Source organism: Natator depressus, chromosome 17, assembly GCF_965152275.1.
Source record: "Natator depressus isolate rNatDep1 chromosome 17, rNatDep2.hap1, whole genome shotgun sequence".
Taxonomy (NCBI): domain Eukaryota; kingdom Metazoa; phylum Chordata; order Testudines; family Cheloniidae; genus Natator; species Natator depressus.
The window spans coordinates 8,024,090-8,047,816 of NC_134250.1; the positions used below are offsets into that span (position 1 = coordinate 8,024,090).

At 47.3% G+C, this 23,727-nt stretch overlaps 1 protein-coding gene across 1 annotated transcript; it reads left to right on the forward strand.

Moving 5' to 3' along the window:
- The first annotated feature begins 285 nt into the window (after positions 1-285).
- Positions 286-23,727, forward strand: DUSP14 (dual specificity phosphatase 14). Its single transcript, XM_074975048.1, has 2 exons — positions 286-480; positions 21,407-23,727. Exon 2 carries the CDS (start codon positions 21,522-21,524, stop codon positions 22,116-22,118), a length of 597 nt encoding a protein of 198 aa, XP_074831149.1. The 5' UTR covers positions 286-480; positions 21,407-21,521; the 3' UTR covers positions 22,119-23,727.

The window sequence follows — 23,727 nt, forward strand, 5'->3', positions numbered from 1 at the left end:
TGAATGCATCTCTAAGGGTGCCAATCAGATCAAAATAGGAGTTTAAGAGGCTCCAGAACTGCCTGTAGGGGACAATGACTGTACATGGACACAAGAGAAAATGGACTTGGATCCTGAGCCTTCAGCTGCTTATTCCCTCGGAAGAAGTGCTGTCCTTTTAACAGACAGCCCTCACTCGGCTTTGGGGAAGAGCCAGGCGAGCTGAGTATCTTGGTAACACACACACACACACACACACACGCACGCGCACACACACAGAGCTGCTAACACTGAGGGGAGGGGAAAGAAGGAGGGGCTGTCACCGGCTGGGAGCCGTGAGATCAGATGTCAGCAGCTCAGGGAGACATTCCCAGGAAGGGACAAGTGCTGCTCATTCATAACCCTGCCCTGGGACGGTCTGGACCACAGCTGCTCTTGTGGAGAGGAAGCAACCTAGGAAGGGAGCTGCTGGGGAGCCTGTCGATATCTCCCAACACCAAGGTAAGAGAGAAACACAAAACAGTGGGACATTTGAGGCTCCAGAGATGAACTCTTAAAGAAACTAACTGATCTGGATGGTATTATTCAGGTGCGCTACCCTGGTGCTGGGCAAGATGTTAAGCTGTGTGCAAAATTATATATGTCAGTTGTAACAAATATTAAATGCATCAGTGAACAAATATTCAGCCCTGGTGTTAAGAAGTCAGACAGCACCGGGGGGGGGGCGGGGTTGAGGGAAAGGTGCGGGGAATTGAATAGGAATCCTAGGTAATTGCTGAGATAATCTGAGTTTAGTCCATTAATAAACGCCAGTCCATTTGGAAATTTGACCACAACAAGCCTCCACCCTGAAGTGCGGTCAAGGGGGCCTCTGGGGAGAAGACAAAAAGATCCCAGCAGTGTCAGAGCTGCCCCTCCTCTGCCTCCACCACCGTCTTACTGCTTGGAGTTTGCACATGCCTGGCAGTCTCCAGTGTACATTTTCCCAGTGATATCAAGGAGGCATGTCTGGAAAGACAGGGGCCTAATGTGAAAAAATCAACTGTGTGTGCAGTTCCCAGAGGGGACTCCTCTCTGTGCTGTCAGTATATTGCCTAAAGGTACAACTGGCTGGGAGGGAAGAGAGAGAAAGGAGGAACTGGAAAAGGAGGGGAGGGATATTGTCCACTGCCAGTGTAATTCCCAGGGGTGTTAGACAATCGGCCAGGCTGCCCTGCCTATGCAGGAGGGAATGGGCTTGTTTTGTGGGGTTGCAAAAGATAAAAAAGTAAATGTCTCCTGGTTATGTATTTTTCCTCCTTAAACCCACCTGACATTTATAGGGAAGTTCTTAATGAAACTGCCCAGCAAGATGTCCAACCCAGGAGCATTATTTTAATGGTTACAATTAAAGCCTCAACAGATGTTACTGCCCTTGAGCAAGGAAGCTGAATCTCAAAATGTATCCATAACTATAGGGGTATTTAGATAGAATATACCTGTACTGAAACTGTTCGTTCTTAAACTGGTCTAACCTTGTTTTAATTTGTTATGTTCTGCCAAATGCCTGTACTTTATCTGATACCCACTTTGATGCACGGTTCATCTGCAGCTTGCAGATGCTATTTTAAGTCACGTTTGTAAAACTCTCTGAAACTATTAGTAGGGTTGTGTTTTTCATGGCATGTGTAATCCTCCTCCAGAGCCTAGGCTGGGGCAGGAAGGGCACTCTAGATAGATGTTTGCTGCTGCCTATATTATAGTTACAGGTGAAGCAAGATTGAGCTAACCCTCCGCCTCTTTCTGTGAGGGCAAAAAGGCTTCCTCCCCTAGGCTACCCCTATTGCTCTGGCCAACACCTTGCTCATTTGGGGCAAAGCCATGAAGGATGGGGCATTTACTTCTCTGGGGGCCCTCTCTTGTATCTTGGAAGTCAATGGGAGTTTTGCTGGTTTGCATTTGTTTTGGAACCAATCATCTGCCCAACCTGATTAGCCAGGCCAACGCAGTGAGGGATGGGGGTGGGGAGAAGGGATCCTTCCCCCATGCCACAAATCAGCAGAGGCTGCAGTTAACTCCACGGAGCCTTACGTAGCTTCCCCGCAGGGAAGAAGCTACATACTAGATCCTCCATTGTTAATGTAACTGAGACTCCAACACACTGTCCTGGAGGCTAGTGGACAGAGAGAACAAATACCATGAAACCTTGGTATCCTTACTGAGTCCTGACTCAGGATAAACTCCCTTTGGGTCCACTAGGCCTGGATGAGGATCTGGCCCCCCCTGACTGGCCGAATTGAACAGCAGGGTGCCTGTGGCCTGTTACTGTTTTACACTGCCTGGATTGTGGGGCCAGTGACTCGATTCCATTGCGTGGGAGGATGGGGTGCAGATGTTCACTGGGGTGAACAGGGCTTGAGTGTCTTCTGTAGGAGTTTATCTAATGCAGGTGCCATCACATCAAAATGACCAAGGGAAGGTTTCAAGTTGAGCTCCTCTAATTAAAGTTCCTTTTGCTTTGCTAGTGTAACATGGCGAGCGGATAGGCTCTTTAAAAAAAGTCTCGCTAGGTGCCTTTGAAAAAACCCCTCTGCAGTTCACAAACCCACCACAAGTACCAGGCTGGGGCTCCAGGTTAGGGGCTTGCAACAGCCAGTCCAGTCTCTCTTTCTGCTGCATGGGGACGCAATTTGCCCTTAGCCTTACTGTGCCTCAGCTCCCAATCTGTAAAATGGGGATAATTGCACTGCTCTGTCTCACAGGGAGGTTGCGAGGATGAACGCATTAAAGTTTGTGAGGCGTATGACCCGTAGGCTGTCCATGCCAATTGCACAAAGCTGCTTATCCCTGGCATGTAATTCCAAGGGGCCAAAACTGTGGAGCCTTTACTCATGCAAATAGACTCACTTAAACTAATAGGTCTATTTGAGTGACTAAGTGCTTCTCCACATGAGGGATGGTTGCACAATCTAGCCCAAGGTAAACAGGGTGGGGCAAATTCTGCTCACAGTGTAACTCCAGAGCAGCCTCACTGAAGGGAATGTAGTTATTCCAGATTTACACCAGGGCACTCAAGTTCAGAATTTGGAACTTGTCCTTACTATAGAAACAGAGAGCATTTTTTTCTGCCCTTTCCTCAGTGCAGCATCTAAGGGCCTTACTAAAGTTAGACACAGCAGCCACCTAATCGCAACACAGTTGATTTCTGGCTCTCTCTGGGGTGCTCACTTTGCTTTTTGCGGGGGGTCATCTGAAGGGACACTGGAAATCACGATGCAGAGTAGCGGCCAGATTAGTAAAGGCTGACCTCAGACCTGCGACTGCTGACACAGACAGTCAGTGTCACTTTTGCAACATCTGGCACAGTTCTGACTACAAATGTCCCTCTGAGTTTCGCTAGCTGGATCTATTTCCCTGGCTCAGCGTCAGGATCGCTGCTATGGGCAGGTCTGATAATCAATGACTGTCTTGTGGCGGGGATGAGATTGGAAAGGGATTATAATCTGTTCCGACTGGACAGCAAATTAGTTTCTTTCATTCTGCAAACCCAGAATATTGGCACGTGCCCTCTGTTCTCTGATTACACATCCAGCTCATCCATACTGAGGCGGCTATGGGAGAAGTGCAGGGGATAGCATTGAAAAGATACAGTTGAGGTACCTTTATGTCAAATCAGGCCTACACTTCTCTAATCGTTTAGTTCATCAACTGACCTCTGAGTTAACAGGGAACAGATTCCTCTACATTCACCTGAAGCACTGGGACACATCTGTCCACCTTCAGGCCCAATGGTGTGTCCCAGGTGAATATCTGATTCTCCTTTTATGCTGGGGCCAAATTCTCTCCTGGTGCATACTGGCCCAGTTTACAGCAGGAGAGAATTTGACCCATAAACTTCCATCAGTGCAAGTCAGGAGTGAGATGAGAATCAAGCCAGGTGTGTAATTCCCTCCTGCCTGACAGAAGAGCTGCAGTTTCTTTGCCACATGCCCAGCATTTGCAGTCTCTATTTTGGGACTCTGCTGAGAGAATTTCTTCTCCTCACCTTCAACACCCCCAGCAAAACTGAAACCAGAAATATTCACACAGGCCAAAAGGTCTGCTTTGCCCACTGGCCATCTCTGTATCAATCTGGGCAGCCATTCAGTGTGTCACACGTTTTGATTCAGGAGCGAATCCTGGTTGACATTTTAAAATTGTGAGAGTTGGAAGTAGGTTTGGTTTGAAGGCTCAAAAGGTGCAGCCCTGTGGGGTGAAATTGAGGCTCTTTCCAGTCCGTGCGCGTGTGCTTGAGCTCTGCTGTAGTGTAAACAAGCACGGATGCTGCACCAGCAGGCCATCACATCCAAAGAGCTGCGCTTAACGCAAACAAAAACAGTAGACATGCGCCTGATTTGACAGGGACAGTGACTAGCTGAGACGGAGAGACCTGCCCCCTGGTCGTTGCACCTATGCATTGACTCCAGCAGAGTCATCCAACTGCAGCGGTTCACCAGCATGGGTAGTCCAGGCTCCCAGTGCCATTAGGCCCAAGAAACAAAGCCACCTATACCGTCGGAGTGCCTCGTCCTAGCTTCATTTCCCCAGAGGCCTGTTTTTGCAAATCAAATTGGGCATGGCAAGTTTCCCACAAGCCCCTCCCCACCACCGCCACCCCCTCCCCCCCGCCATGCATGCTCACTTATTGCTTCAAAAAGGACATGCTGTGTGTCCATAAAGCCAAAGGAAAATCGGAAACGTGAAGGCAGAGAGCTAGGCGGATGTGGCTCCCGCCCTTCAAAATAACAAAGAAATCTCTGGATTGCAGCACCAGGTCTCCTGCTGTTTGGGAAGTAAAGAGAAATAATTCATATTGTAGCGTGCCAATTCCACCCTCCCAACGCCCACCACCCGCCCCCCCATATGAGCATCACAACACTAAAAATATAACTGGAGACAGATGCCCCGTGAATTTCGCAAGCAGAACACAACCAAGTTCCAACACCAAGATTCATATTTAGAATCCGTTCTCCGCAAGCCATTTCTCCCCTCCCCTGTAAACACAACATGGTGGCTGGAGACCGCCGCCAAGTGCTCTCGGCAGTTCAGTATGAGCAGCTCCTCTCTCACCAGCATCATCATTTCGCTGGCTCAGAAAACAGGACAAAAGGCAGACGGGGAGGTTGGATTATCTGGAATTTCTCTTCCTCAAACAATGCCTTGTGGAGGAGGTACAGGGACCTAATGAATCTTGATTTCCCCCCTTGGCAAATATTCCATGTCACCGCCTGCACGTCGCTTCCTGTTAGGAGTGGGGCTTTTGGGTTTTAAGCAGTAATTCGCAAGGCCAGGAATTTCTAATCAGGAAGGAGGAATTCATTCACCGTTAGTTCTGAGCAACTGTCCATTCCAGCAGGAGTTTGTGAAGCCTTAAGCAGGCAGGGAATTATCTGCAGGGCACCACAGAATAGGCGAGGGGCAAGAGGGACCTGTCCTTGCTTGGCCCAGCATGGCACCGTGAGAAGCGTTTGCTGCCACGTGTAAACCCTATTTAAAAATAATTGATTCAAACTAGCTTCACCTCCTCTCTCCCCAAACGCATCCCCCTCCCCCAATCTTGCTGAGAGAGGGTCCTCATTCCTTAGACCCACTGCTGCAGGTGGGAGGCCAGGTGTCACGAGGTGACTGAGTTTCATAATGGTTTATTACTGCTCTAACTTTGGAGGCTGTCTTGTGCCCACGTAACAGCCCCCCTCACCCCACCCTGCCCTTCTTTCAACTGTCGGTGGGATTCCTCACTTCCTGTCTTGAACTGCTGGGACGCTTTGACAGGGCTTGTCTAACAGCTGCTGCCTATGCTCCAGAGGTGGTAGCAATCCAACGGTTAAAATAGCAGCAGTTCCTTTACCCCTGTGAAACTGGGCAGATAGGTGGATCATGAGACTCAATTCATTCGCTGGCAAAACACTTAAAGATCCTCCAATAAAGAAGGGTGGTGATTAGCATGTGCATATTCAGGAGCAGTTTGTAGCATTTAGAGATTGATCTGGAGGAGAAACAGTGTGAAAGTGCCAGCTCATTTCCACTCAATGTTGTAACAAATCCTGTAGCCACCTAGGATTTCATGCTTATCCCTGTAAGGCATACTTGGGACGTCACAGCGTGGGAATGGGATAGAGAGGAGCCAGAGCTCTGTCTAGATGACAGAGCTCAGATCCTCTTGCTCCAAAACACTGCCCTCTGTCACTGGAACTAAAAGGAGAAACCTCCTTTAGCAGTGAGCAATATAGGCCCTATGATACTCAGATGAGCAGTTCTGACTCTATCCAGCAGAGGACACTGTGACAGACACACACACACACACACACACACACAATTCCTTACAGTTTCATTATTTAAATAGTAGGGAACAGACTCTTTGTTGATGCTGAATAGCGCCTTACTGCAGCAGCAGTTCCACTGAAGAAACTGGGATTAATCATGGAGCAAAGTAATACTCAGAGTAGATACAGGGAACAGAAGCTCGCCCCACCTCATCAAGTTATTTCAGTAAGGGCTAAGTGAAAGCCACTTGGACATTGGTTTACAAATCACCAGGGAAAAATTAAGTAGTGATGGGATTGGGATTCTCAGATTGGGAGGACAAAATGAGCTGCACAACTTCAGAATAGGATTGGCCTCCTTCTCTCTTTGCATATTTTGACAAGTAATGAAATGGGAAACAATGCTGATATTTAAATAATCATCATTAGGCTTCAGAGTTGAGACAGATGGGGTAGTTTCCACTGCTGGGGTGTTTTAGGCTGCCTGCAGACTCAGGCAGACATCACTGCATTATTGCATCAGATTCACCTTATTTTTCTTTTTAAACGAAAGTTTAGATTCTGGAGCCCCCTGATACAGCCACAAGGGCTAAGTATTGACTTGCTAGGTCACTGCAAACTGGCCCAGTCCAAGCCTGACGTTCTCACACATGACGGTGGCAGTGGTGTGTTACTTTACAGGAGGAGGCTGGGCCTGAAGCCAGAAGTTCATAAATACCAATTCTGCTTCAAACCTTTATGTTCAAATAAAAATCCATTGGCTTCTTGCCTTGGGAAGCTCCCACCCAGAGCCAAGTGGCTGCAGCACTCAGAAGTTTGTAAATATCAGCACATGCTGTGTTACCACCCCCTTCTACTCCCCAGCCTAAATACTTTCCCAGTCTCTGCAACTCCCGCATGGAGAGATGTTGTCAGCAGCTGGCAGGATCCAGCTGTCAAGTGGGGAAAAAAAGCAGCCCTGACTGTTCTGTTCCTCAAAGCAGAGGGGAGGGATGTGATGTTACATGCAGGGAACACAATGTATGGTGGGAGAGCTCAGTTTAGCTCAGAGGGAAGATACTACTGCAACTATGGAGGGATATTTCCAAAGCAGCACACATGCAGAATGATTTGGATCAGAGGAGAAAACATCAGCCGCCAAAAATCCCAAATCTCCGAACCACACCCCTTCATTAAAATCCCTCCCAAAAACTCCTCTCGCTTGTGCCACCCAGGGCTGCTAAATGAGAAAGAGAAAAGCCAGCACCACATGCATATACCTGCACAGGGTAACCGCAGGATCTTATCGCAACTCTTGCCTTGCTGCCTGCCCCACTTTCGGGTTGCTTGTTGGGTCATGTATAACTCTAGACTGCAAGCTCCTCGTACCTGTTTTGCAGAGTGCCTGGCACTGCAAAAGAGCAGTGACAATCGGGGACGGAACACACTTCATGTGGACCCACCCCTGGCTCAGCCACGCTTTATATTAAAGGGGCATCTAGGCTAGGAAACACACACAATTAATAGATATTTTAATAGAGAGCTAATCCAATATCTAGAGTTCAACTGCTTAATAAGTTGCTTATAGCCATCTATAATATACACTGTGGATGGCCTTTAACCACCTACAACAGGTCTGTATCATGCTTTTCCCATGGATTAATCAGTCATTAACCCTCATAAGCCATCTATAAATGTACCCTGAATATAAAGCCTGACCCACTGCTCTTTAGAGTAACACCACAAGGCAAGAAGTGAGACTCTAGCCCTAGTCTTCACTAGGATTTCCCATGCTAGCACTCAGCAGCGCTAGTGTAAGCCAGAAGCAGGAGTTTTCATGCCCCAGGCCATCTAACCCTGCCCTGCAGCTGCACTGATGAATGGGGAAAGTAGTCAGAGGGTAGCTATACCTTAGCTAGGTAGCTGTACTTCTCATTTGGACACAGTCACAGGGCAGCAGGTCTCATACCTTGCACTGTACCCGAGATGTGCAAATGTCCTGATATAACACAGCACTGCGGGTGCTTAATGCTTCTGTGCGCCCTTCAAATTTACAGCTCCCTGTGGTTACCTTGATCGATGTAAATCAGGGTCGGCCTCCTAATTAAGCACCTGGACCTACAGGAATCCAATTATGTCACTCCCCCCCCCCCCCCCGAAGGTTTTGCAATCACTTTCAAGATGTTTCACATAACCAGTTATAAGTTACCGAGAGCCTAGTTTAAAAGGGCAGGTCTGCTCTTCCAAGTGATTCTGTAAGAAGTGGCACCCTCCTAGCGGAGAGACCTGCTCCCTGTGTGCTTTTTACTTCCATTAACCCTGCAAAGCCAATTCAGCTATGAGACAGCCAGCTGGAGTCTACTTCTTTCTTCTGTGCCATCCACAGACTTGTTTACTATGCTCCAATCAGTTATGCCTGCGCAAACCGAACAAAGGCAATGGAGAGCATATTTTGATGGCAGCCAGATTACACTGGTGTCACTGAGGGTGCACAGGTCACTGCTGTCCTGCAGAACATTAATTGCGAGTGACAATGCATGAGAAGGAAAGAACCCAGCTTGACTCTCAGATCTGTGGCTGAATTTGCTGGGTGGAGAATTCTTTATATTTGCTGACTAAGCAGATCTGATATGGATTCACCGGGAGATGATAAATGTGGAACTTCAGGAGGCCATGTTCACATAGTCTGTTTCCAGAGTAGAGTCATGCTGTAAACTCAACCCTAAAACCTTGGGGAAAGGCTAGTCTGTTTTATTTGTACTGGGGAATGCAGTGGTGCTTACGAGCCCCCATCACGGACCGAGCCCCCACTGTGTTAGGCACTGTACAAAGACAGAACAAAATAAGATGGTTCCTGCCCCCAAAAGCTTAGAGTGTCTGAGTTAATGGACGATTTTCAGGAATGAAAACCAGATGGCCCAATTCTGCACTGACGTATCCTCCAGGTTACCCAACTCACTTCTACGCAGTGCAAGTCAGCACATAATTTGGTTCAAGGCTTGCATCATATACCTCTGAGCATTAATTTAGACTGAGACACAACCAAGGCATTCTCTGTCTTTTCTAAAATTATTTCACTTTTACCACCTGGTTTCCATTAACTCTCTTTCTTGACTGACTTGCTTTTCTCCCATCACAAGGTTGTACAGATGGGCTCTGAATCAGCTATAACCCTTGTGGGAAGAATTGAGGTATCATCACTGACAGCTCAATGAACACATCAACTTTTACCCAAAGGCAGCAAAGCAAAAGCCAGCGTAGGACGTTGGATGCATTGAGAAAAGAACAGGGGAATAAGCCATGAATACTGAAATGGCATAATTGCATGAATCAACGGCACATCCACACCTCAAACCCCACCCCCCATGTCACCCCCAGAGTGACAAAAAATAATTCATCCCGTGTCCCACCCGTCAATCCATTGTTTACACACAGGATGGTGAGATATGGTAAGCCAAGCCATTATTGGTGTCATGGGTCAAGAAAAGGTTACGAAGCCACTGCTGGGGCAGAAGCTTCTGCACAAGTATGTGACTGTCGGTGGGACACTCCCACCATCCTCACATTCCTGCTGTTTGGATATAGGGCGAGCAGTCTTCCCTTCTAGAACATTAAAATTACATCATTGCAAACAGCTAGGGGAAAGGAAGAGAGAGGCCCAGATGTAGGCGTGAATCTGACCCTACTCCTGTGGGCGTAGAAGAAACTGCTACTGACTTCACTCAAGCAACATCAGGCTCCAGAGAAGGTTTCTGAGGCAGGCTGTCCCCTGACACACATATTTTAAACACCACTATCCAAGAAAAGCAGCGATTTTTGCTGCTTAGCCTGGCTCAGAAGAGCCCCGAGAAGACTAGCGCACTCTGTGCCGACAATATTGACTTTCCTCTTTAGCACAGTATTAGTGCCCATTTGTCATGTTTAAAATGAATAATTTAATCTCTCCTGAGAGAAGGGTAAGATCCGGCTTTAATAGTGACATTTCACACACCCGAGCCACTAACCTGATTAAAACCCCAGACAATGCTTCAGGAAAGGACCAGAGACTTAGTTTCCTTTCTCTCAGGGAAAGCTCAATCCTCTAGATTTAGTTATTTCCCAAACGGTACCACAAGGGCCTTGTTGCAAGTAACTCAGGGTCTGAGACGTGCTTTATACTTATTTAATAAGCACCTCACTCTTCTGTGCCTCTTTTCATTCGTAGATCTCAAAGCATTTTACAAAGGTCAGTATTGTCCTCTCCATTTCACAGACACAGAATCACAGAGAAGAAAGTGACTTGCCCACGGTCACCCAGCAGACCAGTGGCAGAGCGAGGAATTGAACCCAGTTCTGAGTCCAATACTCTATCCACTAGGCCACACTGCCTCCCCAATTTTAGGGGCTCCAGCATGCCAAAGACTCCACAAGATGTTGTAGCCACAGCTGTCAGCTATTGACCACATTACTTTGTTGTTCCCTTATTTTTCAAATAGGAATCTAACCCCAACATCAAGCACTGAGGGCCAGACTGTCACCTGCTCAACACCCACAATTAGGGCCAGCTTTTTAGGAGCTCTGCTCCCATTGGGCATTTGAATAAAGGGCCAGGTTTCAGAACAGTCAACCCCGAGTATCCAAAAATATCATGATTTAGGTCCCATGAGATTTTTTTTTTTAATTTCATGATTTTTAAGCCAAACGATGCTGTTCCTATTTGCCTTTTAGGGAGCACCCTCGTCATGTTTTCAAGCATTTTTCTGCACCCAAGACGTAGAAACTTACTAGTTTTAAAAACAAAAGCAGAACGTCTCATGCAATCACAGGATTTCAGGAAATGGAGCCATCAGACAGAGCCCCCCAGATGTCACACGACTTGCAATAAAAGTCACAAGAGCTGGCAACAGAAAGTCATTTTCCAGAGCTCAGCACCCAACATGCCTAGCTTGTAAGAAAATCTGGCCACTTATTTTGGTGCCTGAATAAAAACTGATTTCTTTCAAAGCTCTGACCCAGAGGGTGAGTGCTGCACCCTGCTGAAAAATCCCAGCTTTAGTGTTTGGTGGGTGCATAGAGACAAATCCCCAGGCATATCAATGGAAAGCTTTGATTTAGGTCCCTTGTGTCAGCCTGGAGAAGCTTAGAGACACTAGAATTTGCACACACTGAATGGTTTCAGAGTAGCAGCCATGTTAGTCTGTATCTGCAAAAAGAAAAGGAGTACTTGTGGCACCTTAGAGACTAACCAATTTATTTGAGCATAAGCTTTCGTGAGCTACAGCTCACTTATATACGTTACCATGCACACTGTAACGAGAGTGATCGGGTAAGGTGAGCTATTACGAGCAGGAGAGTGGGGGGGGCCTTTTGTAGGGATAATCAAGGTGGGCCATTTCCAGCAGTTGACAAGAACGTCTGAGCAACGGGGGGGGGGGGGGGGCGGAATAAACATGTGGAAATAGTTCTTGATTATCCCTACAAAAGGTCCCCCCGCCCCCAGCTCTCCTGTTGGTAATAGCTCACCTTACCCAATCACTCTTGTTACAGTGTGTATGATAACACCCATTGTTTCATGTTCTCTCTGTATATAAATCTCCCCACTGTATTTTCCACTGAATGCAACCGATGAAGTGAGCTGTAGCTCACGCAAGCTTATGCTCAAATAAATTTGTTAGTCTCTAAGGTGCCACAAGTCCTCCTTTTCTTTTTGCACACACTGAATGTCTCCCCCCAGTGATTTAAGTCAACAGTGCCAGAGCAGCAGCAGAGGGAGGTCGAGAGCCACCATCTAACCACAGCACTGGCACTAGTGCAAAGCATCCCGCATGCTGCTTTCTTAGTGTACCTCATCCCGGATTCACAGAGTCCTCTGCCTGTCCACTCAGGCTCCCCCTGTTCCTTCAAGACTGTCCCACCATAGGAAACCACATACCTGTTAGCCGGTACATAAAACGCAGGGCCAGCTGCATATGGTGTCCATGTTTGGCTGAGGACCTCAGAGGCTGTGATCCACGTTGGCAGGAGGCAGACTGGCTCTGAAGCCCTTCTGAGGGGGAATAGCAGGGGGGTGAACTCTCCTCCAGGAGCCGCGGGTTTGCCAGGCCTTCCACAGAACTCCACCCCAGCTGGGCAGGGCTGTGGGGACTCCATCACCTGAGAAGGACCTGGAGCCTTTGACTATGGGACCTTCTTACAACACCTTATCAGCCAGGCTCCTCCCCACAGCCCCTTAAACACATGTGGAAGTGCAAGAAGCCACCAATCGCTGCTAGAGGGGAGGAGCTTGCTTCTGTTTCCCCCCTTCCCCGCCCCCAATTGCATAAGGGCCAAAGCAGCCTACCCAGTGGCCCACAGCCTTTCCTCAGGTGGCTACCACCAAACACCGGGGCGGGAGCGTTCACTTCAGGGGGACGCGTCCCAGCGGCTGAGCTCTGCGGCGTTGGGCTGGCCAAGACTTGATAAGAGCCCAGAGCAGAGGTCTCCAAACTCTGGGGCGCACCCCCCTTGCAGGGGTGTGGAGGAAGGTTCTGGGGCGGGGAGAGGCAGGGGGTAGGGCAGGAGTGCCACCCAGGCCCGCTCCACCCCCAGACGTGGCCCTGGCCATGACTCCACTCTTGGCCCCAGCCTCGGCCCCCAATCCCTCCACCAGCCTCAGCTCCCGGCCACAGTTCTCTTCCTAGCCCCACCCCTACCCCCAGCTGCAGCCCCAGCCTCAGCCCCCTTACCCCTGTCCACACCCTGCTCCTGGCTCTGGCTCCCGGGGTGGGGGAGGGCGTGGACGGGGCAAGGAGGGGGCATGACTGTGAAAAGTTGGGGGACCACTGGCCACGAGGCTCCTTGTGGATTAGTGGTTCTGTGCTGTTGTGTCACAAATTGCCAATAAGAACGCAAATCAGGGCCCGATGCCGGATGGAAAACTGCCCACTAATTAGCATGAGGCCATCAAAGAGCCATCAGTTGGCACAGATTCCTAGCCACTACTGAGCTGGACAGACCAGCTTTGGTTCAGTGGCCGAGAAAAGAAGGATTTCACCTACTGCCCTGCACAGTCACCCGTTTTCTCCCCAGTGCTATTAACTTTTCTAGAACAAAGAAAACCCCTCCTCTTTTTGAAGCTGCATGGGGGAGTTTGCTTTAAAAACAACCCTCAAAATAATATTTCTGTGCAACTGGCATGTGGCCAGTGTGCCTTTATTAACGCTGTCTCAGAACTGCCCCAGGGTAGGTTTGAAAAGTAAGGCAGTTTCCCCAAATGCAGTGGTGCATCAGCACATACATAGCATTCATTCAGAGGAGGCTCCCAGCTCCTGCAGTGCAATGACACCTTAGTAGCAAACCAGGTGGAAGACACACATGTGTCTCGGTGGATGTATTCTGCTGTCAGAGTTCAAAATAAAGTGGGGGTTTGGGGCCAATGATTAGCAATCATATATGCACAGCTTAATTCACTGGGGAATATCTCTCTCCTTGACTCTTCCAGTGATTAGGAACAATGTCAGTACTGCTTGCTCTTACGGGAGGGAGCCAATGAGGGCTGATACTCTAGTGACAGTGGAAAGTACTTGGTTATGGCTGGGTGGGATTCTCATGGGTTCGTTGATTTTTAGGCCAAAAGGGACCATCATGATTATCAAGTCTGCATGAAGTCAATGAGATTTGGGCACATAGGCCCAGGTACTCAAATTTAGAATCCTAACATGCGTTGATTTCAACAGGAGTTAGGAGTCTAAATATATTTGTGGACTTGGGTCCTAACTCCTTTAGGAGCCTTCATTGGGGATTTTTAAGAGCAGGGTAGACAAACACCTGACAAGGATGGTCTAGATAATACTTTGTCCTGCCCTGAGTGCAGGGGACTGGACTAGACGACCTCTTGAGGTCACTTCCAGTTCTATGATTCTATGAAAATCCCACATTATATAACCAAGCAAGGACAACCAAAACAAAGAGGAAGAATGAGAAGTGTAAGGCGATTTTCACTCCCCAGACTACTTTCCCTAGCAGAAGCATTTCAGGCACTTGAGAAAAGAATACCGTGATTCAGGATGTGTGAAGGGTCAAAGCAAACTGCTCTGCTTCCTCGTGTGAGAGCTCATAATAGAGTCTGTGCTGCACTTTCAGACCCCAGTGGCCTCTATCACGTTGTGCTCCCCAGTCCAAAGAACGACATTTAATGCTCCCGTACTAACAGCTGAACTCCTCTCTGATGTGACGAGCACGCCTGCGGTAGAAACGGCCTGCTTTGCTCACGCTCTGAATTTTTTCTCTTATGTCATTGGATTAGTTGGAGTCTTGGCTGCCTGCTTAGTGAATTTGAACATCAGCAGCTCTTCTCCACATAGCGTTAAGCTAGTTGCTGGTGGAAAGATTCTCCCCCCCCCCCCCTTTTTTTTGTAAGTGGAACGGTCATAGTGACTCTTGTGTTAAGAGCAATAGTGTCCAAGTCCAGAGGGGAGTGAGAAAAATAACTGGCTTTATAAAGAGAGTAATTCAGCTGAGTTCAATGGAAACTGCAATGGCAGACATTCAGTGACGACTTGGGCCTAAGAAACTCCACTAGCCAAAGGGAGGTGCAAGCTTTATAATAAATTGTGTGTGCGCGCGCACACATACACACACACACACACCCCTACCTACCTCACTGTGGTCAGCAGAGATCCCCCTGCACCAAGACCATGGCCCCTTGCTAAAAGAATTCATCCAGCAGGATGAACCAGATCATAGAGGGACTGGGGCATAATTACCTGCACCCAGCCAGTGTATTACAGTTACACCATCCAACAAACTCTTATTGGGTGAGTCCATGAAACAGGTACCTAGCTCTCAAAAGTTGCAAATTAACCCTTTCATGGTAGGGACTGTGCTAGATCAAAATAGGGTCACTGGGCCAGTGCTCACTGGTTAACAGCAGGTGTGAAATTCCCCTTCACTACTTTGCTATGACCACAAGGCTGTGCAGGGGACTTCGGCTGCTTTGGGGAGCCTGGCAGAGTGTTCACTAACAATCCCGGGGAACTGCCTACATGACACTACGATCTGAGGAATTTGTGCATAACTGACGGCACGAGATATGCTAGCACATTACGTTGGACACTGTCCAGGTTCCTTAATCTATGGGCTGTCCTGTTAAATTTACTGCAGTGAATAGCTACCACAATTGAAATAAACAGGACTTTATTTTATATTGATTTTATCTTCTCATTTTTCCAAGCAGGGCAGCAACCTGGGTATTCCAATGGCAGAACCACCATCAGTTTTGTGAATGTCAAATAGACCCACATAACAATAACAAATGTGTATCTGGTAAGGCAAACAAGCAACATCACACATTAACCAGCAGCAAAAAATCCCCACAAACAACCGACAGGAATTTTACCCTGGCTGGGAGAGGCCATCTAAGGCTAGATGCTTGCTGCAATTCACACACAGGCAGCTTCATGCCACACAAGCTGCTGTGTGGTTTACAAAGCAGGACTCGCTTGTGGAGGGTAAAAGTATTAATCATTTGGTGTCTGCAGAAAGTTGCTTCCTGAAAAGCAGACACTAGGGCACTGGGCTGAAGCGCTTTGAACCTCTCAGGGGAGCGGCCCGAGACTGGCATGTTGGGCTGTCTGTTTGGTTGACCAGCTGGCCGGTGCCAATGAAGCGTTAAGGCGAGAGCTGTGCAGTGGGTGTGGCTCTGGAGGCTGGCAATGGGATTTGGAGCATTCAGCAAGGAGCAGTGTAACAGGATGCTCCTGTGGGGCAGCAGGGATCAAACCCAGGACCTCTGGATCTGAAAGCACGAGCCTCCACTCACTGAATTCCACAAAGGCTGGACAGACTCAAACGTCTAGCTGATTCAGCCACTACAGGGAGACAGAGAGGCACCCTGAGCAAGCACAGGTTACACAAGGTTGCCTGTTCTAGTCCAACCCCGGTCACTGGTGACAGAGTTGTTAATAGGTGAGGGCCCATATGACACAAGCTGGTGGTCACCCTCCTGTTCCCACTAGACAGATGGCTCCATTGGCAAAGCCAGCCTCTGCACAGAGCTTAAGGACTGAAAGGGCCCTGGAGTCTGACCTCCCCTCTTACACTGAGGAGGGATCACTCCAGGTCAAGGCTGGGGCTTCTGGGCAAAATGTGGATGTTGCCCCTAAATATGTGCACAAATATTCATGAACCAAAAGGGCTAGGTTGCAGGGTAAGGGGCTTAAAAATGCCAATACTAGTCGTGCTAGCCAGGCACGTGTATTCTGCTGTAATTAGCCACATGCTGGAAAGGCCTCACTCCTGCCTTTGGAAAGAGCGGATGTGTCCAGCTGAATATTTAAGATGGACAAGCTCTCACCCCTCCTTGACTCTGCCTCAGAAGATCTGATCTCTACTAACTGTATTATCTGTTGAACTGAATAGGAACAACAGACAGTGCTGATTAACATCAAATAGCCCTGTGCAGAGCAGTTAAGGTGATGCTAACATCGGTCAAAGGCCCAGTAAGGAGTTTGCTGCTCAACTCCCTCTGACTTTCAATGGGAATTAGGTGTCCAGCTGCCCTTTGTGTCTCTTACCATCTCCCTCTACAAGCATTAGGCTCCCATGGTGTCTTTATCTTGATCGAGAGCAGAGCCACCCATCAGAGAGAGAGAGAGAGAGTGAGAACTACATAAAGGGACATGGCATCAAGGAAATGGGAACACATGGAGCCGCCTGATTCCTAATAATAAAAGCTAAGCTACGAATAAATAGAGGAAAACAAGGGCCTGGAGTCCTGTGTTCAAAAATGCTTTGAAGATGTCAGGGTGTCCCCCGTCACCTTCACTGCTGGAAGGAACCCCGCTGCCAAACTGAGCACTAGCCAACTGCTTGTTCCAGGCTCGGAGGGGAAGCCTGTGGCAGTTCGAACTTGATTATGGCTGTGCGGTCCCTCAGCAAAGCCCAAGTTCTGTAACCCAACTGAAAACAATTAGATGAGAGCTGGAGCAGGTGCCTGCCATCACTGAATTGCAGCCGCATATTTGCACATTGCCACCACTTGCAGTCAAAGAGAAAGGCCGTCCAAAGGGGCGTTTTCTGACTTTGACACATCCTTCCGCAAAGAAGATGCGCACTGGTTTTAAACAATCATATTCTCCTGCCTCCAGCTAGCTTGACTCAGTTCCTGAGCCACAGTCAGTCAACGTCCAGCATGCTCTGTGCCTCTGAGTAGCAGTAAAGGTGCATTAAGGTACTCTTCAGCAGTGTTTTGCAAGGGGTGCTTTTTACAACGTAACAAAGCCATCGTCATCCTGAAATGTCACTGTGCTGCATGCTACTGTCATGGACAGCAGGGGTAGAACTCTGATCCTCCTGCCCCCAAAAGACAGGACCTTCTTAGTCTAAAGGAAAACCTCAGTTAGCAGTTAGAAAGTGTATGAAACACCGTTGAGTTGTTCTGAATTCTGTCCAATAGAGGGCAGTGATATACCTGCCACTTTGCCAGTTTCATTCCAATATTTAGAGACAGGATCCACATCAGGCATCCTTTGGATTTTTGACTGCCTGCCTCAGGCGGATGTAGTTATTTATATAGCACTGTGGATGTACATGACTGTCTAAGCAAAGAAGAGAAGCACTTACAGCCTTTACTATGCCTGTTTGTACTGGCTTGCTGCCTTCTAAGCAGAAATCCTAGCAGCTCAGATCAACCCTCCATATGGTGCCTTTTATCATTCACCATTGAGTTTGCCTGCCCATTACACTTGATTGGACACCTGACACCAGCATACCATGTTTTATTTATCTCCCGAGATGCTGGCTCCGAAGACCAAATCAGCTTTTCCTTTGCCCTCTGCTGTTCACCTGAGCTCCTTCCCATTTCAAGCTCAGCATGCAGTTTGCGGGTAGCTAAAAATCCATGTAAGGAAAAAAGATTCCTTTTCCACCTACCATCCGAGTAACCCTCCCCGTGTAAGGCTAGAGCAATGCAGAGTGCATCAACCTCTTGCTCTTGGCTATATCTTGGTTAGACAAAAAGGGTAGCAGGGAGTGAAAACCAAAGGTGTGCAATACTCAAAGCCTTTTCAAAGGAGGCTGGCTATGACTCACTCTTTGCCTTGGAGTTCACCACACCATAGCAGCATTTTCAAGAGGACAGCTGTGTGTTGGTTTTTATGTTCAGCAAGCATTCTTTCATGGAGCTACATTATTTTTAGGCTAGTCAGTTTGTGTAAAAAGGGAGCTATCCCAGTCAGATGACTTCATTGTCATCTGATCGCGTACAACAAAACGAAGGCATTCGTGTCACATTCCTGGAGCCAGCTCAGAAAAGCTGAGCACTGAATTTGGCTTTGAGTCAACCGACTTCAGCACTTTTCTTCTCTGGCACCAGAGTCATGAAATGATCATTTCCTCTTGTCAGAGGAATGCGGTCACCCTATCACAGGAAAAAAGATACCGGCGAGGAGTTGGCTGGCCTGTTCTCCTCCTGGACTCTCTTTTTGGTAGAGGATACTTTAAAAAACCTACAAGGGAAAAAGCTGGTCTTGTGATTAAGCCACTAGATTGGGATTCTGGAGATCTGGGTGCTATTTCCAGCTCCATTTACTAGGGTTCACTGTGTGAACCTACAGCACGGAACAGTGAGACAGTTGTTTATTGAGAGTCTCAGTTCCTCTGCTTCTATGTTGTATCCCTTGGCCTATACAGTGTTGCCAACGCTCATGATAGCCGATGGGTTTCTTAAAGCCTTCGTTCCTGGATTCATGTCATTAGGTGGGAATCTCAGCTTTCCCTTAAAACAAAACAAAAAAACTGCAAGTTTGTAGCCTTCAAAAATGCAGAGAAAAGGCTGAAACTATGATCCAGATGCACCCTAAAGACTCCAAACCCAGAAAACCAAGTGAACCCACCATTTATCATTCCAGTGATTGGGGGGGGGGGGGGCTGACTCATGATTCTGAATACTTCGGGCTGCCAATTCAGCGTTTATTTAGGATGTAAGCTCTTCAGAGGAGCAGCAAACTATTATCCTCTGTACAGTCAACACCTACCCTAAAAGCAGCAGTTCCTTGTTCTCCTCCCAGTTCAGGTTTGGATTCGTTATACCAACAGCAGCAGCAGCTGCTGCCGCGGTACCTTAGCTGTGTGCCCGAAGGGAGAGTTCCACAAAAGGAAAGGTTTCCCCTGCATGTAAAGGTCCAAGACCCTTCTTTTTCCATTCTTTCTAATGTAGAGTCTGATGCGGATAATGCAGCGATTTTATTCCTTTGAGAAAGCTAGCTGACATACATGCTCTTGCTGGATGGGCACAGCAGAAATGTCCAGACAGCTATATAACATGTCATGGAGGCATACATAAAGACCGCATCCACGGCATTCGAACTCAAGACCATCAGCACCAAAAACTCAAGTCCTCACTGGTTGAGCTAAAGGAATAAGTTAGTTAGCTGGGTGATGTATCGCAAGCTTTATCCTAACAGGAACAAGGCACTAGACGGAGATAGTAGCGCACATTAAATCAGCGCATTACAGATACATGCCAAAGAGCGCACTGACACTGTTTAAAGTGTTACTAGGTTACTGAGAGGGCCCTACCAAATTCATGGCCATGAAAAACACATCACAGACCGTGAAATCTGGTCTCCCCTCGTGAAATCTAGTCTTTTGTGTGCTTTTACCCTGTACTATATTGATTTCTCAGGCGAGACCCGTGTTTCTCAAACTGGGGGTCCTGACCCAAAAAGGAGTTTCAGGGGGGGGTCAACAGCCACCACTCTTTGGCCGCCCAGCTCTGAAGGCAGTGCCCCACCATTAGCACAGAAGTAAGGGTGGCAATACCATACCGTGCCATCCTTCCTTCTGCGCTGCTCCTGGAGGCGGCTCTGCCTGCAGAGCCGGGCTCCCGGCCAGCAGCCACCGCTCTCCAGCTGCCCAGCTCTGAAGGCAGCGCCGCTTCCAGCAGCAGTGCAGAAGGAAGGGTAGCAGTACCGCAACCCCCCCTACACCACCCCACAACTCCTTTTTGGGTCAGGACTCCTATAATTACAACACTGTGAAATTTCAGATTTAAATAGCTGAAATCATGAAATTTACGATTTTTAAAATCCTATGAGTGTGAAATTGATCAAAATGGACCTGAATTTGGTAGGGCCCTAGTTATTGATGATGTAACGTACCTGCAGTATAGTGTTGAACACAAAACGTTATAGCGAGCTTATCTCTTTGATTCATAGATTTTAAGACCAAATGGGACCGCTATATCATCTAGTCTGACTTCCTGTATATCTCAGGCCATTACATTTCACCCAGTTACCCCTGTACTGAGCCAATAACTTGGTTTGACTAAAGCATAATTTGTGTTTGGCTAAAGCAAATCAATTCTTTGGACGAGTAATTCCCAACATCAGGTTGAAGAGAACAGCTGCCAATTTAATTTCCAGACTGAGATTGTTTGAAGATGACCTGCAAATTATTAAAATAAACTGGGAATGTGCCCTTCTTTGCTTCTCTATGGTCTATTGAGAAGGGCTAACAGGTTGGTGAGGAGGAGGGGACGGAAAGGGTGTTGAAAAGGTTTTTTCTTGGTTCTGCCCGGTGGGTTTATTTGTTTTTAATCTCTGAAATAGCAGGAATGCCCAGCTGTGGTCTTTGCTGGAGGAAATGCTGGCGGTCCCAGAGGCTGTGCACTGCTCGCTCATAAAGCTTAAGGGAAGGGGGAGGGGTTCTCGCTCCTGAACAAAGGCTTCCTTTCTCCAGTATGTTAGTCACTGGCATTAAAAAGAATCAGTCTAAAAATCTCTTCCCCTTGTACACTCATTCAGCTCTCGGCTCTGGTAACAGTACCATTTTATTTGTTCTCCAGACAGTCTTCCAACCTAGACAGGACCGGACTTTCTACGATGTGTGTGGGGACGACACACTTTCAGGTCTCTTTAACTATGATAAAGGGAACGGAAGGGTACACTCCTAGTGTTTATTTTCTTTGTAGGTGACCTATTTTAGATATCTAAAAAGGGAGGGTGCAGTTAGGAGGAAGGAGGTGTAAACCATGTGTTTTTCACTATTTGTCAAGGGGCCCAACTGTGCATACAAGACAGAAAGGCAGTCCTTGCCCAGGAGAGCTTACACCACTGGGGACACTCCAGGGCATAGTAGGATTCTGCGTTTCTACATTCGAGGGCTGCTGTTATATCTGTCCCACTTACAGTGTTGCTTGTATTTTACAGGGTTAGTGACCAAGTGGAGAAAAGTTCTAACTTAAAGCCTCCAGGCAAGACAATTTCCTTGGTAGATCACATTGGATCCCTTCCCATAATGGAAGCCTGAGAAGCAGGAACCTCCATGACCTCCAGAAACCACCACTCCTTACCACGAGTTCTAATGGCACCTCGAATGTTTACTGAAGGAGAACTTGGGGGCATTGCCCAAATCACCCCGTCTCTGTACCTGAGCAGGGGCAGCGTGGCCTCAAACCAACAACTGCTTCTGGCCCGGGGCATCACCTGCATAATCAATGCCACCATTGAGATCCCCAACTTAAACTGGCCCCAATTTGAATATGTCAAAGTGCCTGTGGCTGACACGCCCGATGCCCCCATCTCCCTATACTTTGACAGCGTGGCTGATAAGATACAAAGCGTCATGCGGAAGAACGGGGCCACCTTAGTCCATTGTGCAGCTGGTGTGAGCAGATCGGCCACCCTGTGCATCGCTTATCTGATGAAGTACCAAGAAGTCTCCCTGGTTGAGGCTTACAACTGGGTCAAGTCAAGACGCCCCGTCATACGCCCCAACGTGGGTTTCTGGAGGCAGCTGATAGACTACGAGCGGAAGCTGTTTGGGAAGACGACAGTTAAAATGGTACAGACACCGTATGGTATACTCCCAGACGTTTATGAGAGAGAGGGGAGACCCCTCATGCCTTACTGGGGGATTTAATGTGATTGCATCAACAGGAAGAATAAGAGCACAAGAGACTTGCTATTCTGCATCTACCAGACTGGAGACATTCCCTTCTCTTTTGATGGCCAACTTTTAGTTCTTTACCATACAGCAGAACCTTGCTAATTGTCACATCCCTAACCAGCAAGGCCAACAATTCCTAAAAAAACATATACACACACACACACGGAATCCTCGCCCTATCTTCCCTTGATTGAACATTACAGTGAGCTCTCTTTACTAAATTTAATTCTTCCACAAAGCATCCCCTGCAGTCAGTTTAGCAGTATACTACAAGTGAAGAACTAAAAGGCATGTGGCAGAATTAATGAACAAAGTACGCTTTGTGATGAGGTAGCCTGGATATTTCTTTACTAGCTTATTTTCTTCCGTGCAAAACCCTGTAGCCAATGAGCAGCACTAGCACAAAATGAATGAGGTCCGCCTCTAAACTCCAATTCCATGTGTTGGTTTTATTAAGAGACAGGGAGGGAGGAGAGTGGAAATGCATTGCTAATGCTGTCATTTTCTTTAAATACCATAGTGGTTCTCAATATATAGTGTTAGAGAGCGTTAGCCAGCTTTTTAAATCTTTATAAGTAGTTAAGCCAGTCAAAGCCGGTCATAAATAAAATAATTTAAACAATTAAGACAAATGAATGCTGCCATGTCCCTCGCCCGCCCCCTATTCCACACCAGGGTAGCAGTTCCTGCAAGCATTTATACACCTGAATAATGTTATGTCATTAGTAAGTGTTTGCATGACTGGGGAGCAAACAACAGAGCTCATTTCAAAGTGAAGATCAGTACAGAAGTGATGGGTTAACCTTTCCCACGCTGGCCAGCCAAATGAAGCTTTGTCTACACAGCTACCCTCCCAAAGGGGTTGAGCTGTATTTTTTAGTATTCAGTCAACCGGTAAATAGAAAGTAGGTAAATCTGCTTGATAACTTAGCTGTAAGTATAGTCATGATCTGCCTCAGATCTTTTCTGATTCACAGTGTTATGGCCTCAAGGATTACGTTGCATTCCTGAATTTTTCTAAGCAAAATCCGTTAATCTGTTAAACCTCCTGTACAAAGGTGTCTTTATTGAGAAGTCTGCTTTGTTTTGCTTCTGATGAGAAAAAGAGATTCTAACTTGAAAAGTGGTAGAAGACACTAGATGATATGACAGCTGAGTTATGAGTATTATCCACATCCTTGCATATCACTAACAAACATAGCTGGAACATCGAAAGAACAAAGTATCTTACTCAACAAGACTGTTTGTGGCCTTCCCTGTATCGCTAAAGGAGGAATATGCAGATTTCTGGATACATAGAGATAGATATCTGATTTAAATGAGAGACTATACTTGTAACAAATAATCTTAATAAAGATTAAAAGTAGAACTCAGGAGTTCCTGTTCATAATCGGGCTCTTACCATCTCTGAATTTCCAGCAACAACACTGGTTAAGCTTCAATAGTAACGTTAATACAAATCACAAATTCAAATGCATTTTTATTAAAACTTGTAATCAGTTACCAGTACCTTGACTAAATTGTGTACACTAAATCTAGACCTTCAAGACACACTAACATAGACCTCTCACTACAGAAAAGT